At 40.0% G+C, this 18,399-nt stretch overlaps 1 protein-coding gene across 6 annotated transcripts in view; it reads right to left on the reverse strand.

The window, feature by feature from the left end:
* LOC125452648 (signal-induced proliferation-associated 1-like protein 2) overlaps window positions 1–18,399 on the reverse strand; it is a 548,569-nt gene that overhangs the window by 224,390 nt on the left and 305,780 nt on the right. For all 6 annotated transcript variants that reach the window (XM_059645560.1, XM_059645563.1, XM_059645558.1 and 3 more), the window contains one exon: window positions 11,392–11,968. In XM_059645560.1, coding sequence (XP_059501543.1) covers window positions 11,392–11,968 — 577 coding nt within the window. The remainder of the gene's footprint in view (window positions 1–11,391; window positions 11,969–18,399) is intronic.

Genomic DNA, 18,399 nt, shown 5'->3' on the forward strand with positions numbered 1-18,399 from the left:
TGTTAATGGGGACTATTAGTGACTAACAACAGGTGTGTAATGGCAGGCTATGTGGTAACAAGGCCTGGTATGAGGGGTAGGGGGCTCGGAGATGGGAGAGTTTAGGTCCTAAAATTATTGAACTCTATATTAAGTCCAGAGGGCTGCAGGGTCCCCAAGTGGAAAATGAGGAGTTGTCCTTCCAGCTGTATTGAGCTTCGCTGGAACAATGTAGCAACCCAAAGATGGAGATGCTGGCCAGGGAACAAGGTGGTGTGTGGGAGTCAGTGAGTTTGTAGTGGAAATTAATGGCCAATCTGTCCCCAGAAATGGAAACAGAAATGTCAAGAAAGGGAAAGGATGAGTCAGAGATAGACCAGGTGAAAGTGAGGGCAGGGTGAAAATTGGAGGTGAAATGAAGAAGTTTTCCAATTCCATACGAGAGAGGGAAGCAGCACCAATGATATCATCAATCTATCAGAGAAAGAGTTGTGGGTGGGGGCTGAAATAGGGCTGGAACAAGGAATGTTCCACATACCCCACAGAGGCAGGCATAACTGGGGCCCATGCGGGTACCCATAGCCACCCCTCTTGCCTGAATAAAATGAGGGGAGTTGAAAGAGAAGTTGTTGAGGGTGAGGACAAGCCCAGCCAAGCAGAGGAGGGTGGTGGTGTTTGGGGATGGTTCAGGTCTTTGTTCCACGAAGAAACAGAGAGCCCTAAGGCCCTCCTGGTGGGGAATGAGCGTGTAAAGGGATTGCATGTCCATGGTAAAGAGGAGGCGGCTAGAACCGGCAAATAGGAAGTTTTGAAACTGGCACAAGGCATCAGAGAAATCATGGATGTACATGGGGCAGGAATTGGACCAGGAGAGAGAAGACTGAGTCAAGGTAGGAAGTGATAAGTTCTGTGGGGCAGGAGCAGGCTGGAACAATGGGTTTGCTTGGACAGTTCTGTTTGTGGATTTTTGGGAGGACGTAGAAATGAGCTGTGCGGGGTTGAGGGACTATTAGCTTGGAAGCAGAGGGGAGGAGATCTCCGGATGAAATGAGATCAGTTATCGTAGTAAATACAATGGGCTGATGTGTCATGGTGGGGTCACGGTCCAGTGGAAGGTAAGAGAAGGTATTGTTAGTAAATTTGGTTTGGCCTGGCTTGCTATCCATGTTGTAACATTTGCAAAGGAAGCAACAGTAACACAAGGCAAAACCTTTGACTCTGTAAGTGGTTAAGATCTGGAATGCATAATCCAAGATTGTGCAGGAGATAATTGGAGCTTGTGAAAGAAAATTGGGCAACCATCTAATGACAAAAACATTCAGGTCTACAGGGAAAAAGTGGAGGAATGAGACTAGGTGAATTGGTCTTACAGATACAATGGGCACTACAGACCAAATAGGCAACACCCACGTACTAACTATTTGATGATTCAATTAATTAGCATTCCCTACTTGCTTTTCACAATGTGGTCTGCTCCACACAATGGAAATCAAACACAGATTTGGTGAATGCTTTGTGGAACGCCTCTGTTCAGTCTGAAAGCATGACTGCAAGCTTCTGGTGGACTCTCATTTTAATTCTCTACTTTATTATCTCATCTATCATCCCTGTCCTTTGCCTCCTCCAATATTCCAATGATACAAATTGCAAGATCGGGAACAGTACCTTATTTTTCAACTGAGCACTTTTCCCATTTTCCATACAAGACCTTCTCTTTCATTTCATTTTCCATTCTGCCCTGAATTGGCCCACTGAAAACCTACTACATTTCTGATTTTTCACAATTTTGATAAAAGATCACAGACATGAAACCTTATCTCTCTTTCTTTCTCCACAAATAAAGCCAGTGCTACTGAGTCTTTGAAGCATTTTTTGATTTCATATCAGATTTTCTGCATCTGCAGTATTTTCCTCGATTAAAATTACTTCATAGACAGTTTTAATGTATTTAATAAAATAAATGGGAAGCGCTACACAGTGTCAAAGACAGAAACAAGAACATCTTCCATTAGATTTGCTTCACTCAGCCAAGAAAAGCAGTATATACAGATTGTTAGATGGCTCTCGCTCTCTCTCTCTCTCCCCTTCTCTCTTTTATTTAAAATGCCAGACACAGTAACAAGAGATTTCAACTTATTAGTCATTTACCTACATTTCTTCCATCAATCACAGATTGATGCATACTGTTCATAGCATGTTTTAACATGTGATATCAAAGTTAGTTCAAGTCTCAGAATACATATATTGCACGGACTCAGTCTCAAGATACAGGTCCACCATGTTGAGATCAATATACACAACGGAGATTGCTGCAATGCTTTTGTAGATTCTTAATATGCTCTCTTGGCTGAAGTTGAACAATTTCGTAGTCCATGCCCCAGGCCTGTACTCGCTGTGCAGAAATGGAAAACTTTAGGGCTTATAGTAATATGGCCAGCATAATTCTACAGATTAACAATGCAAAAGATCAGGAATTTTATAATCACGGTATTTGATCACAGAACACTTACAATTGTACTTTGCAAAAACTATTTATCCAGGTTTAATATTAAGTTTGTCCAAATCAGGATGTGCCTGAACTCATGTATAAAAGAGGGAGACATTGGCCTAGTGTTATTAATGCAAAACTATAAACAGTGATCCAGGTAATATTCTGGGGACCCACGTTGAATTCCCACCATGGGAGATGTTGGAGTTTGAATTCAATAAAATCTGGAATTAAAAGTCTAATGATGATCATGAAAACAATTGCCGATTGTTGGAAAAACCATCTGGTTCCCTTTAGGGAAGGAAACTGGTCAGGCCTACATGTGACTCCAGGCCCACATCAATGTGGTTGATGCTTCATTGCCCCCACAATGAGGGAAGAGCAATAAATGGGCAATGCCCACGTTGTCTGAACAACTACAACAATTTGCTGGTGATTTTTAAATGGGGTTATTCAATTAATAGGCCACGTTACCATTGTTAAATAGATCAAAGACAAAAACAAAATTAAAAGAACAAAGAAGAAACAATTATATTCTATTAGAGATCTCGGTGTCCATGTACACAGATCCTTGAAAGTTGCCATCCAGTTTGACAGGGCTGTTAAGAAGGCGTACAGTGTTTTAGCTTTTATTAATAGAGGGATCGAGTTCCGGAACCAAGAGGTTATGGTGAAGCTGTACAAAACTCTGGTGCAGCCGCAGTTGGAGTATTGTGTACAGTTCTGGTCACCGCATTATAAGAAGGATGTGGAAGCTTTGGAAAGGGTGCAGAAGAGATTTACTAGGATGTTGCCTGGTATGGAGGGAAGGTCTTACGAGGAAAGGCTGAGGGACGTGAAGCTGTTTTTGTTAGAGAGAAGAAGGTCGAGAGGTGACTTAATTGAAACATGTAAAATAATCGGAGGGTTAGTTAGGGTGGATAGGGAGAGCCTTTTTCCTAGGATGGTGACGGCGAGCACGAGGGGGCATAGCTTTAAATTGAGGGGTGAAGGATATAGGACAGATGTCAGAGGTAGTTTCCTTACTCAGAGAGTAGTAAGGGAATGGAACGCTTTGCCTTCAACGGTAGTAGAATCGCCAACTTTAAGTACATTTAAGTCGTCACTGGACAAGCATATGGGCGTATATGGACTACAGTATGTTAGATGGGCTTCAGATCGGTATGACAAGTCGGCACAACATCGAGGGCCGAAGGGCCTGTACTGTGCAGTAATGTTCTATGTTCTGTTAGAATGCTTGATTACATTGGTTCAGGAAAATGATCTTTGGTGTAAGTTAGTATAATCAGTTTGGTGACTTCAGCACTTTTACGATTTTCGATATAAACAAAAAGACTCAAAAATGGTGAAAGCCAACTGCAAGCTTAAAAATAACATGTTTGTTCACATCAAATCAAATAAAAAAATAAAATGCTAACTGAAAAAGCAAGTTCCATTCTGGATAAATAACCAATATCTTTTCTAACAACTGGCTAAAAAGCTAGGGTTGCGCCTACTGTCACTGAGTGATTTATAACATCACTACAAAGTGAAGCTATTTGTTATCACTTTTCTGGAATAAAGCTTAGTGAATTGAAATTCCTTGTCAATGTTCAGCTTGTACACTGGGAAAGTTTTCTAACTGCACGTGATACACAGATACAGTTGAAAATTTGCTAACTATAAAATTATCCATCCATCCAAGAAGCCTCAAAGTTTCTGCAGACTATTTTGTAAATGGTACACATTGCAGCTACATTGTGTCAGTAGTGGAAGCAGTGAATGCTTAAGGTGGTAGATGATATGTCCCTTTATATTAACTGAAAAAGAAGTTGCTGACCTCAACGTCCTTATGCTCAAATTCTGGTGGCCCTTCTCTAGAAAGGATGTTGTTAACCTTGAGAGAGCGCAGAAAAGATTTATAAGGATGTTGCTAGGACTGGTGGGTTTGAGTTATATAATGAGAGGCTAAATAGGCTGGGGCTTTTTACCTTGGAGTGTCACAGACTAAGGGGTGACTTTATAGAAGTTTATAAAATCATGAGGGACATGGATAGGATGAACAGCCAAGGACTTTTTCTGAGGTGGGGGGAGTCCAAAACTAGAGGTCATTGGTTTAAGGTGAGAGGGGAAAGATTTAAAAAGGACCTGAGGGGTAAGTTCTTCATGCAGAGAGTGGTGCATGTATGGAATGAGCTGCCAGAGGAAGTGGTGGAGGCAGATTCACTTACAACATTTAAAATGCACCTGGAAGGGCACATGAATAGGAAACATTGAGGTGGATATAGGCCAAATGCTGACAAATGGGACGAGATCAGTTTAGGATGTCTGGTTAGCGCAAGCAAGTTGATCCAAAGGATCTGTTTCCATTCCATATAACTCTGAAACTCCATAAAAGATTTACTCGGCTTTAAAGAGTTTGTTTTCACTGTTAACATTCTTAATAAGTTTTCAGCTTGTCTATTGGAGGTATATGTGTATCTTCAGTTATTACCCACAACTCGCAAATAATTAACCACATTCCATCAGAACTGGAATAGATGTGATATTTGTGAGCAACTGAGATTTAGGTTAGGTTGCATTGTTGGTTGAGGAGGAAAATGTAGTGGGTATCGGGATGTAAGAGATGCGTTAAGGACTGTGGGAAGGAAGGGTGTAGTAGGCTGTGTTGGAGTTAGTTTGAGGAGTGTGGAGCAATGGAGGTGAGTGAAGTGAGCTGGGGAATGTGGTGGGGTGGGGTGCAGGGTGGTGGTAGGAGAGAAAATGGGATGTTAGCCAAGATGTCATGGGGGAAAAAAAAATGTTTGAAGAATTTGATTAACCACAAGACAAACAAATGTTTGGTCCTGCCCAGCAGTTTTACTCGTGATCGACTGGTGGTGTTGTGTCGGTTATTGATTTATCACTGGCATCATTAACCCTGTTTATATCAAGCAAATTAGCTTGGGTAATGTAACACAAGAGTGATAACCTCAATCAACGCATGATTGACATTTTGTTCAAGGGATCATTTTAACTATTTCAAATGTTGTGAATTTAGAGAACACTCCGAACAGGCAACCCGTTCTCTTTAGATATGATCTGTGATACTAGAATTATATAGCACAGGAAGCAGACAATTATCCCAGTATGCCCATGCTGACTATTTGAAAGACTAGAAGAATAAGATCATTTTTCTCCTAACTAATTATTTCTTACTTTTGCTATTGCGGTACTGTGCAATACCACTTGTATTGCAAAAAACCTGTGTAAACATATAATCCCACCAAATATCTTCGCTAATGTAGCAATTCCACATTCTACATATACATTAAATGCCCCACCCACTATTGACTAAAGCAAAAGAAGCTCTTTACAGTTACAAAATCACACAGTTGCCTCTAGATTCTACATCTCATACTCCAATGGCTGCAAGGGCTCTTTTTCACTTTACACCGCAGGAACAAATCTGACTTGGATATATTTGGTTTGTAGCAGTCATGGCCACAGCCATTCACAACTGATTAAATCCAGGTTGCAACTTTAAAAGTCTCTTAACATGACAGAGGTCAGAGGCAAAGAAAGAGGCAGACCCTCTGCCAACACTGTTCCTGTCCATCTGGTCCTCTGCACCCTCCTGCTTGGCTCCTCCTTCAGCTCTGATTTCATGAAAACTGTGCAGCTGCCAATCATTGAACAAAATGGGAAGCAGTTGGCAAGTGACTCAGAAGTAATAGAGAAAGCACTATGCAGCAGGAAGAGAAGCAGCAAGAACGAAGTAGGTGAGGAAATCAGAAACAGTAAAGAAATCAAAAACGTAGGAAGGTCTCTCAATACACAACAGGGAGCACAGTGCATTTCTCTTAGACCATTTTTGACATTATCTAGGCACAAATCACAAAAGATTCAGGTCATGCTGGATGGCTGCAACTGCCAGAATATATCAAAGGTTGACTTCAGGGCTAGGTTGGAAGAGTACAGCTTGGATAAGAAGGGCTGATATTAAACTGGATGTTCAGCCATTCAAAAAGAAATAAATCCAGATCAGTGCTCTGATTCCTGTACCTTTCAAAACAAAAGAAATTTTGAAAGATCATTTTTCCCAAACCTTTCCTATTTCGGCAACACATTCTATCCAAGTGGATACAGCGCAAAAAAATTTTTTTGCGCTCACCCTTTCACCAGATCTCCCACAAACTCTAATGGTGATGTGGCTGGAAGCTGTGATCTAGAGCTTATACTGGAGCCACCAGTAAATCACAGGAGTTACATAAGCTGACTGAAGCCCTTTCCTTGGGCTGTTGACTGGGCTGGGCTTGACACCTCCATCATGTGGCTGGGCACTTATTAGAGATGTGCTTTAATCTGCAGGTATTGTCTTCTGTCCTTATTTAGAAATTAATTTTGTGTTAACTCAAATATTACACAAATTGGGAGTTAAACTGTTGAGTTAATGTTACTGTATGAACAGTGTATAAAAGAAAATCCCTTCTCAGATGTTAGTCATTATTAGTTCAATATCTACTTCAAATATTTGCACAACTCCATTGTTATCAATAGAATTATAATCGCTTGCTGTTCTTTATACTCTTGCATTCAAATTACAGAATTATTCAAATTTTATACTACATAAACCATCACTGAATAATCAGTAGATTGTAGCAGTGTCGCTGAGGTCAGTTTCAGTCTTCACCTTCTTTCCCAAACCAAGCCCACTTGCCTCCACAACCAAAATCTTCGAGACTCGGTTACCTCAACACTGACCTTTCCACTAATGAAACTTGTTTAAAACTTCTGCTGCACATATTCTACTTTGCATTAAGTGTGCTCATCCACTGCACTTCACAGCTAAATCTTGATTTCCCACTCCCAATTTTTGATTTTTAAGTTCATCCATGATTTTATTTCATCCTACATCTACAATTTTTAATCAATTCCACAAGTCCTCTTCACTGAAGATTTGTTCCTCTGACCCTAGCCTCTTCACTTCCTTCCCTCCTCCTTTCAGTGGCTGTTCATTCAACCACTTCAACCATCATCTGTACTTCCCTTCCTAAACATTCTGCGTCTTCATGGAAAACCATGCTTCTTACCAAGTGTCTGGTCACCATTCTAACCTCTCCCTTTCTGTCTCAGGCAATGGCCACTTTCCTTATAGCCACCTCTGGGAGGCACAGTGGCTCAGTGGTTAGCACTGCTACCTCATAATGCCAGGGATTTGGGTTTGCACATTTTCCCTTTGACTGAGTGCAATTCCTTCAGTTTCCTCCCACAGTCCAGAGGTGTGCAGATTCATAGTTCAATGAAAGTGGAGTTGCAGGTAGACAGGATAGTAAAGAAGGTATTTTGTATGCTTGCCTTTATTAGCCAGTGCATTGAGTATCAGAGTCGAGAGGTTATATTGCAGCTGTACAGGATATTTGTTAGGCCACTTTTGGAATTCTGTGCTCAATTCAGTTCTGCCTACTGTAGGACAGATGTTGTGAAACTTGAAATGGTTCAGAAAAGATCCACAATGATATTGCCAGGGTTACAGGGTTTGAGCAATAGGGAGAGGCCGAATACGTTGAAGCAATTTTCCCCAGAGGCTAAGGGGTGACCTTACAGAAGTTTATAAAATCATGAGAGGGATAGATAGATTAAATAGACAAGGTCTTTTCCACAGTTTGGGGGGAGTCCAAAACCAGAGGGCATAGGTTTGAGGTAAGAGGGGAAAGATTTAAAAGGGCCCTGAGGGACAACATCTTCCACACAGAGGGTGGTGTGTGCATGGAATGAGCTGGCCAAGGAAGCAGTACAGGCAGATACAATTACAACATTTAAAAGGCAACTGGATGGGTATCGAATTAGAAAAGGCTTACAGGGATATGGGCCAAATGCTGGTAAATGGGACTTGATTAATTTAGGATATCTGGTTGGCAAGGATGAGTTGGAATGAAGAGTCTGTTTCCATGCTGTACTACTCTACAACTCTATGACTCAATGAAGCATCGAAGGATGTTGTATGACATCCAAAATGTTGAACTGTGACATGTCTACACTAAAGGTAGATGGCAAGTGTAAACCACAGTTACGAATTTGAAAACATAGGAGAAAAGAATTCAATGTTTGAGACTCAGATTCAGAGATGTGCTCAGATGACTGCTTAAACCCTCTGATTTGGTTTCATTGTCAGTCCTCAGTAAGTAGCAGCTCAGCCTTTTAAAAATAATCCATGAAAGTAAATTAGAAATCGGAAGTGATTACTACATTTACTTGAGCACAAAATGGCAAAAGTGCAGAACTGCTGGAGAAACTCAGCAGGTCTGTCATCATGTGTGGAGACAATCAGAGTCAACGTTTCAAGTTTAAACGGAATTCTGGAAAGTCGTACTGGACATTTCCAATCAGGGCTCATTCTCCAAATGCCACAACCCCTCATATTGAAGGATAGTCAGGAAAAGCAAACATTGCACAAAAACAGAAGCTGCTGGAAAAGCTCAGCTGGTCTGGCAGCATCCGTGAAGAAAAAAATCAGAGTTAACATTTCGGGTCCAGTGACCCTTCCTCGGAACTTTGCAATGCTGGGGATTCCTCAACAAAGCAAACAGAGTTGCCTATTTCACAGCAGTCAGTTGCTTTGTTCTTTGTTCTTCTAGCATTACAGGTAGCTACTTTGGAACTCCTGTGAAAGGGCAACTATGTAAGTGTGGTCAGGGTGCCGGGAGGCTAAAGTGAACCTGCCAAGTGGGCAGAATGCCAACTGGGCAGATTTCCAGGTAGGCAGAGTACTGAGGTTCCAGGGCACAAGGAGCAGGGGCCCAGGTAGGTGCTATTGTGCTTGGAGTGGGTGGGAGACATCGGTTCATGAGGCAGTAATCAGGAGTGGGGGTGGTCACAGCTCCCTCACAGTGTGTGTGCCTGTGTGTACATGGGCATGTATATACTTTAATACTTCGCCTTTTAACAATCTAACTTTTCCTTAATTTCTATTTACTTAACTGCAGCAGAACCCTCCAATTTAAATGGATATTTTTGGATGGGCTGCAAGATTAGGGGATTAGCCATCAGAATCTTCCATTTCCTGGGCATTTCTCCTGGACTCTGAAATGTTGGAGATTCCTCAGAGGCCCAATGTGCAATTGCTATCTATATGGCAGAAATGACCACCTGGCCATCAGAAAACTTGGGCCTAAATTATCATTCCTTCATTATTGCTGGGTCAAAATGATCAAACTCCCCTCTAGCAGAACTGTTGGTGTACCTAATCTACAACAGGCAGTTAGAGATGGGCAGTTAAGGCTGGCCTAGCCAGTGATGCCTAACTCCATGAATTAGTAAAAAAATTACACATATAGCAGGAGTCCTGACTGATTGTTAAACGTAAATGAGCAGTCTGAACATAGGTAAACTCACCAGTCTCAGAGGACCATAGGGCTGCTCTCTCATCTGACAGAGACAATTGGTGGTGAGTTTAACCTGACAAGGGGCAAGGTTCAGTAGGCAGGACCTTTGTGGTGGCATAAATCCAGTTCCCAAGGTTGCTTCAGTATCATGTAGATTGTTGAACAGTTGCATGTTTTATTAGCTTTTGGCTGATATTTGCTTAGTGTTTTTTTCTAAAATTGCTGGACATGAGGGAAAAAGAAATACAAATACAGGGAGATGCCATGACACAAAGATATAAGAAAAATGGCTAGGTTTAAGGAGGAAGAGATGAATTAATATTGCCTTTCCATTCCCATTACCTCCTCAAAGCTCAAAAAGTACCAGGAAAAATTCATTTATCAAGTTCTTTGGGCAGGCTTTGTCCAACCTCTGAAATAATGTTAGTGTTTGCTATAGCTAGCCCAGAGTGTATGAGAGCATATGGTCTGCATATTGAAAGAATGCCATGATGTGGAATGCCTGTGTTGGATTGGGATGGATGAAGTCAGAAGTCACATGACACCAGGTGAAAGTCCAACAGATTTGAAATCACAAGTTTCTGAAGCGCTGCTCCTTCGTCAGGTGAAGTAACAGGTGAAGAAGGAGCAACGCTCTGAAAGCTTGTGAATTTCCAATTAATCGTTTGGACTATAACCTGGAGTCGTGTGACTTCTGTTACTGAAAAAAGGGAGCAGGGCAGATGGATAAGATGCCTAGTAAGGTATAAAGGGTACTTGCTGCTATTAGCCAAGGCATAGAATGTAAGAGAAAGGAAGTTATGCTGAAACTAAATAAAACACCGATTAGGTCATAACTACATGCAGTTCTGGTTACTATATTACAGAAAGAATGTGACTGCACTGGAGAGGGTGCAGCAAAGATTTATCAGGATGCTGCCAGTGCTGGTGGATCTAAGCTATAGAAAAGATTGGATAGGCTGTTCAAGTTAGAAGCTCTCCAAATATTTAAGCAGTATTTAGATATTCATTTGCATTGTCATCGGCTCCAGGGGTATGGGACAATAACTGGAAAATAGGATTAGTGCAGCCAGACCTTTGTTGATCAACATGGACACACTGGGTTGAATGGCTTCCTCCGCTGGAAATGTCTAAGTACATTCTAACAGTAGTTAAAGCAACAAAGAGAAAGATTTTAGGACACAAAGATCAACAGACCATGTAATGACTGTAATCATCACCTGTGAAAATTAGTTATTTGTAATTAATGTGAATTTATGTTGTAAATGTTACCATAGTAAAGACCGTGTAACATTATCTAATCCACTAAGTAGCACTGTCCTTTCCCTGAAGTCCATTTTCCAAGACTCATTAAAAAATATTAGAAGCAAAGTAATGATCCAAATAAATAATATTCTAGAGATTAATAACAATCTTAGAATTTCTGTGGAACAGCTAATTACTTGTTTATAAATTAAATCATATCTTAGCATGCAGAATATTACGAGAAGAAAACAAACCATGGCTGGCACAGAATTAGGATACAAACTATCACGAGTTAATCATACTAAGATTAATAGTAACGAAAATAGTTTGCCTTACCTCGAGTCTCTGTACGATTTCTCTGATATCATCTGCACAGCTTTCCATAGCAGACAGCAAGACACATTCTCCTCTTTCATAAAAAATCTTTATGGTCATTAAACCAGAGGTCCAGCCAATGACATCCCTGCATGAGCAATTAAACACTACATTTTTGGAGTCTTGCTCTACAAGAACGATGAATTCATTTGAGATTCCGACAATACATTCAATATCATTAGACTGGCCAAAGTCCCGAGCAATGACATTCCACACAATAGCTCCAAAGCTGTACAGCTGCGCATCCTTCCGGGGCTTTGATTTCTCCTTTTTCTTTGCCCCAAGGGTGATGAAACTGAATTTCACTGAAGAGTCAACTGTAGCTGTGGTAACAAAGTTTTCTGCCAAATCTTTCAAGTACTCCTGCCTTGTCCTGGTAGCCATTGCCCGGAACTTGTCAGATTTGTGGGCTGCATTTTCTGCATTTATAACTTTGGCAAGAAGAAAGTCCCTGAATACTGCTGACTTTGGAAAGGTGACTCCTTTGGGAATAGGTGGGCCAAATGGAGGTACATCTTTAGACCTGGATACAGCCACACTGTATGTGTTAAAAGAGATACAACATTAGATTTTTAAATACTAACAGGCACAGTTTGTCACAGAAAAAGAGCATAGAATAAAAGCATAACTAACATAAAGCATAGAAATTTATAGAGGGGAGACTTGGAAAGTATTTCAATCACCATTCACCACCTTTCGGGGAAAAGCATTCCAAAGACTCGGAAAATGTTTTTTTCATATCACGCTTAAACTTATTTTTGAACAGTGACTCGTAGTTCTAGAATTTCCTACAAGCAAACACATTGCTTCCACAGGCACCCTGTCATGTTCTCTCAGGATTGTGTCTTTCCATCTTCTATATGCTTATGAATACAGGCCTAACTTGTCCCAACATTTCTCACAATATGACCCGCCTATTCCAAATATTAGTCTAGTAAACCTTTTCTGAACTGTTTTTAATGCATTTATATCCTTCCATAAATAAGGATATCAGTACTCTGGATGTCATTTGACCAACACCCTGTGCAGCTGAAGCATGACCTCCCTTCTTCTCACTTTCAATTCCTCTTGCATTAAATAAAAATATTCCATTAGTTTTCCTACAACGTTACTGTACCTGCCATCTAATGTAATTTATGAATCATGGACAAGGACACAGAACACTCTGCGTCTCAAGAGTTTTCCAATCTCTTACCATTTAGATAAAATGCTTCTTTTACATTCTTCCTATCAAAATAGATAATTCCACATCTACTCACACTATATTCCATTTATCAGATTTTTGCCTACTCATTTAGCTTATCCATATCCCTTTGTAGGTGCCTTTTGTCCTCTTCATTTATGTAACTTTGCATCATCAGCACATTTACCAACCATTTCTTAGGTCCCTTCATCTGAGCCATTTATGTAAGTTGTAAAATGTTTAGGCCTTAGCATTGTCTGCCGTTGAATACCATGTTGCGTTTTGCCAACTCGTGAAAAACCCTTGAATTTTTACCTTCTCTTTCTTGTTATATAGACAATCTACTTTCCATGCCAATATGTCACCCAACACAATGAGAAAGTGCATTCGTAATGTGGTCAAATAGGTTGATTACCAAATTACAAATCATTTCAACAGACTAAGGAAAAATAGAAGAGATTCCTGTCAGGAATGTGATGGAAAGAAGCTGGAGCCCCTACCATCACAACCCATTACCTCCAGACTACAAAGTGCATGTAAAAACATTGACAGTGTTTCCATGGCAAATTGGGCCCAATATTTTGTAACACAGCTCCACACGCCATTAATAAGCCCACTATCAATTAATTTTTGTTTATTAAAATTACTCTTTTTAAAAAATAATTTGATGGGATGTAAGCCAGTAGTTATTGCCCAATCCAAATTGCTTTGGAGAAGGTGTTTGCGTGCTGGCTTCTTGAGCCGCTGCAGACCTTAGAGTGTAGATGCACCCAATGTGCTGTTAGAAAGAAAATCCCTAGTAGTTAGATACTCAACTTTCTTAAATACTCAGTCTACAAATTCCCTGTGAATGGAAAAAGGGAAACAAATGACCTTCAGGGGCACTGAAAAGTCAAATCTTCAACCACTGAATACAAGATTGAGAATCGGTGTATCCACAAACTTGTGCTATCAGCAAAGAGTTGAAAGGAATTGAAAGGTCCTAAAGAAAACAACTCATAAATGTTTGTGATTTGGATTGGTCTCAGAAGTGCAGTTCTGATTTAATTTCCTCCCACCAATACTGCATGTCTTGCCTTGTTTCTTTCTGCATCAATTAGTATCCGTATGTGTTCAGGAATTCTGAGAAAGTTTAAGTTAGAGTTATAGATTATTCAACTTGTCTTTTTGCCATTGGTTAAGAAGGTTGGTTACTGTGAACAGTTATTTTTCTTTCTTAATAAAAATATCTGATGTACACATTCTTTTCATCTCAATTAAAAGTTTAGATAAAATTGGTTAACTTGACAGTTTAGTTAAATGTTCACAATTGTGACAACTCTGGGAATAGTGAGGCTTGATTTCCAACGTACTACTCTAGTGAGTTATGGCACTATGCATCTGCTTCCTTAGTCCTTTGCAATGGTCGCGATCGCATTTTGGAAGGTTCTGCCAGAGGTGCCTTGGTGTGTTACTGCAGTGCATCTTGAACACATTGCTGTCACTGAGCATTAGTGATGGATAGTGTGACTTTTGGAAGGTTGTGGATGGACTGTTATCCTGGATAGTCTCAAGCCTCTTTAGTGTTATTGCCCTTAACCAGGCAAGCATCACACTCCTGTATGCGCCTTGTGGCAGGCAGACATGCATTGGGAAGACAGGATATGAGTTATTCACTGCAGAAATCCTAGCATCTGACGTATCCTCCCAGTCACAGTTTTTAGAGACGCCTAGTCCAGTTTAGTTTCTAGTCAATGATAACATCCAGAATGTTAATAGTTAGGGTTTCAGCAATGATAATGCTACTGAATTTCAAGGGCTGGTGGTTAGATTCCCTCTTGTTAGAGATGGTCATTGTCTGGCACTTATCAGCCTAAGCCTGGGTATTGACCAGGCCTTGCATATTGTGAACAAAGACTGCTTCAGTATCTGAGGAGTCACAACTGATGTTAATCATCATACAACCCTCAGTGAATATCTCTACTTCTGACCTCATAATGGATGGAAGGTTATTGGTGAAGTAGCTAAGATGGTTGGGATAAGGAAACTACCCTGGGGAACACCTGCAGGAATGTCTAGTGGTTCAGATTATTTACCTCCAACAACACAACCATCTTCCTTTTCTCTAGGTATTACTCCAATCAGCGAGTTTTGACCCAATTCCATGGACTACAGTTTTGCTAGGGCTCCTTTTGCTATACTTGGCAAATACTATCTTAAATTTAAAGTCAGTCACTTTGACCTTGCCTCTGGAGTTCAACTCTTTTGTTCATGTTTGGGCCAAGGCTGTAACGAGAACAGCAACCGAATGGCTCTGGTGAAACACAAACAGCGTCTTTGAGCAGAATATTCCTGAGTGAGTACTGCTTGATGGCAATATTGATGATGCCCTCAATTACTTTGCTGATGATCAAAATTAGATAACATGGTACTAACAGGCTGGGTTGGAACTGTACTGCTGTTTGGACACCAGGGCACACCTGGGCATTTTTCCACACTTTCAGGTACATGTTTTAGAGTCATACAACACAGAAACAGACCCTTCAGTCCAACCAGTCCACGTTGAACATAATCACAAACTAAACTAGTCCTACTTGCCTGCTCCTGGCCCATATCCCTCCAAACATTTCCTATTCATGCACTTTTAAACATAATTGTGCCCACATCCACATTTCATTCCACACGCAAACCACCCTCTGTATAGAAAAATTGCCTCATGTCTTTTTTGAAATCTCTCTCCTTTCACCTTATAAATGTGCGCCGAGTCTTGAAATCCCCCATCGTAGGGAAATGACATCTACCATTAACACTATCTGCAACCTTCATAATTTTATAAATTACCATAAGGTCACCGCTTCAACTCCTATGCTCCAGTGAAAGAAGTCCCAGCCTATCCAGCCTTACTTCATAACTCAAACCTTCCATACCCAGCAACATCCTGGTAAATGTCTTCTGAACTCTCTCCAGCTTAATAACATCCTTCCTATAACTCAGCAACCAGAACTGTATGACGGAAACATCAAAGAATTATGTACCTGAACTCCTAGGTGCCTCTGTTCTACAACACTACCCAAGGCCTTACCATTAATTGTATAAGTCCTGCCCCTGTTTGTTGTTCCAAAATGTAATACCTTGCATTTATCCAGATTGAACTCCATCTGCCACTTTTCAGCCCATCGACCCAAGCCTGACATAGCTATATGGGGAGAGTTTGGTAAGGCTAAGCTATGGAATACAAATCATCAGTATTGCTGCCAAATCTTGTCAGGGCCAACAACCTTTGCAGTGTCCAGTATCTTCAGTGAATCAAATTGGCTCAAAACTCACATCCTGGGGTCTCAGGTGGAGGCTGAGGGTTTATCCACTCGGCACCTCTGGCTGAAGATGGATATAAATACGTCAAAGGCAAAAAGATTTGTTTTTTTCACTGTTGTAGTGTGCTCTCCCTTCATTGAGCATGAGGATATTTGTGGGGCCTTCACCTCTAGACAGTTGTTTAATTGCCCACTACCATTCACAACTGAATGTGACAGGATTGCAGAGTTTAGATCTGATCCATTGGTTTTGGAATCGCTCAGCACTGTCCATTGTATAACTTACAATGGCCTTTGGAGATTTCAAAATAAATATGATCTCCATGTAAAGGTGTAATGCTTGATGTTATTTTCTCCTCAATGTTATGGGGTTTACTTACCTTCGTTCAAAATAACTCATTAAAAAAATACTATATGTTCTTTTACTGTTTCTCACTTAATGCTTTCTGGAGCTCTTCCCACAACTATGCTGCATTTAATTGGGATTTTTTTTGCCTTAATCTTTCATTACAATTGCAAACTTATTGGAACTCTGATTTTTATCCATTTACAGTTCAGTTCTGCCTGAGTCTTAAGATTACCATTTGCCTTAACAAATGGATCTGATCACAATCCTACTCCTTCCATTTAAAAGTCTAGTTGACAGCATTTGAACAAATTTTTTAAAAACTACTATTATTAGTTATCAACTCCACATTCATCTCATCCAGATCTTGCTGGCAGTCTAATTTCACAATGCAACCAATGGCGAAGCCAGATGGGTACCCAATAAATTGCAGGCCCCATCACATATTTTATTTCTTACATGAAATATTGCTACAGGTGTTAATTTAAGAACAGCTATTTACTTAAAAAAAACTCTCCAAATTCATCCAATGACAAAATGAGTACAGGAGAAAATGTCTTACTGTAGTTATTTTCAATCTAATTGGACATATCATAACACACCTCAAAGGCAAGTAGGACTTAAACCCAGACCTACTCGCCCAGGTATCGAGATACTCTAACTTCTCTATTATAAACAAAATAGAAATAAAAGATTAATTGGTGATAGTAATTTATCACATTCTCTGATCAAACTTCATGTTTTCTTTGCTTTTTAAAATTTCCTACCTACAGTATTTTCTTATTAGTTTTCCCTTTTTCCAAAGGCATCAAGTCTGCCAGTCACAAATGTACTACTTCCCCAGAATCCTATTTCATGACCAAGCCTGGCTGCAAGGATTAATAAGATATTCAGCCACATGGTGTGTCATAGCTAAGCTCTTTTATTCCCTAAATCATTGATGGGATTTGGGTCCCAGTGCATATTGCTTATCCCTAGTTGCCATTGAATTGGTAATTCACTGCTTCCTTGAATTGCTGTAGTCCATGTGCTGAAAGGACCAACATTGTCTGGTGCAGATTTTCAGGATTTTGTCGAAGACAGGATGGTGTGTAACTTGGAATGGAACTTAGAAGTGGGGGTACTTTCTTAAACATACTGTCCTTACCTTTTTAAGTGAAATCTTAGTTTCAGGAAGTGCCACCTTAGTAACATGCTTGAAGTGCATTTTGGAAAGGGTACACACTGCAGGTGGTGCAGGTAGTCACTGTTTAAGGTGACGGGATCAGTGTCAGTCAAGAAGGTTGTTTTGTTCTGGATGGTGATGAGCTATTTGAGTGTTGTTGAAAAGTAAGAACTTCATCATGCTCCTGAAATAAGCCTTGCAGTTACTGAAAAGATTATGGGGAGTCACAAATACTTTCCTCTCAGCTTAATTCACAAGAAACATTTATGCACATAAAATATTTTAAAATCCCTGTTCTAGCTTATGAAAAATAGAAAGCCTGCCAACAAAATTATGCTAAATTTTAACAACTTAATGGATGCAGTTTCAGAAAAAAAGATACTTGGACTTTAAAAACCTATTAAAATCACAATTAAACCTACCATCATATTGGCTGACAAATGATAACCAATCAAGGTCAATAAGTTGGCCACTTCAAGACAGAATCACAGACATTTCCAGGAAAGCCACAAATATTGTTAGATTGAACTTTTGGTAATGCATCCACTCAGAACACATAACCAAACCACATTTTCACCATTAGCAGTGATGTTATGTTGTTACTGCAAAATGAATAATGGTTCATTCTAAATGGACTATACTCTTTCAGAAGTGGAGATATTAGTTTTAAAGACCATTTAATTTAGCACAAAATCAATTGCTATTGAAAACAAAGATAAAAGAAATACTTTGCAACAAAGTTAATACGTTTCAGTTGGGTGAGATTCATCTCTAAGCAAGGAAGTAAGATATGGGTTAGTGGAATATAGATAAAGGGAATTAATTACACCTTCAGCACCCTGATCAAACTGGATGTCATGTATATTTGCAAATCATGAAATTAAGTCTAAATTGACAGTCAGTTCCTCATAGCAGTAGTGGAGGAGAGCATTTTCCTCTGCACTACTTGTAATGCAATTGTAAAATCTGAAATAGGCTTAGA

This window comes from Stegostoma tigrinum, chromosome 4 (assembly GCF_030684315.1).
Source record: "Stegostoma tigrinum isolate sSteTig4 chromosome 4, sSteTig4.hap1, whole genome shotgun sequence".
Classification (NCBI taxonomy): Eukaryota; Metazoa; Chordata; class Chondrichthyes; order Orectolobiformes; family Stegostomatidae; genus Stegostoma; species Stegostoma tigrinum.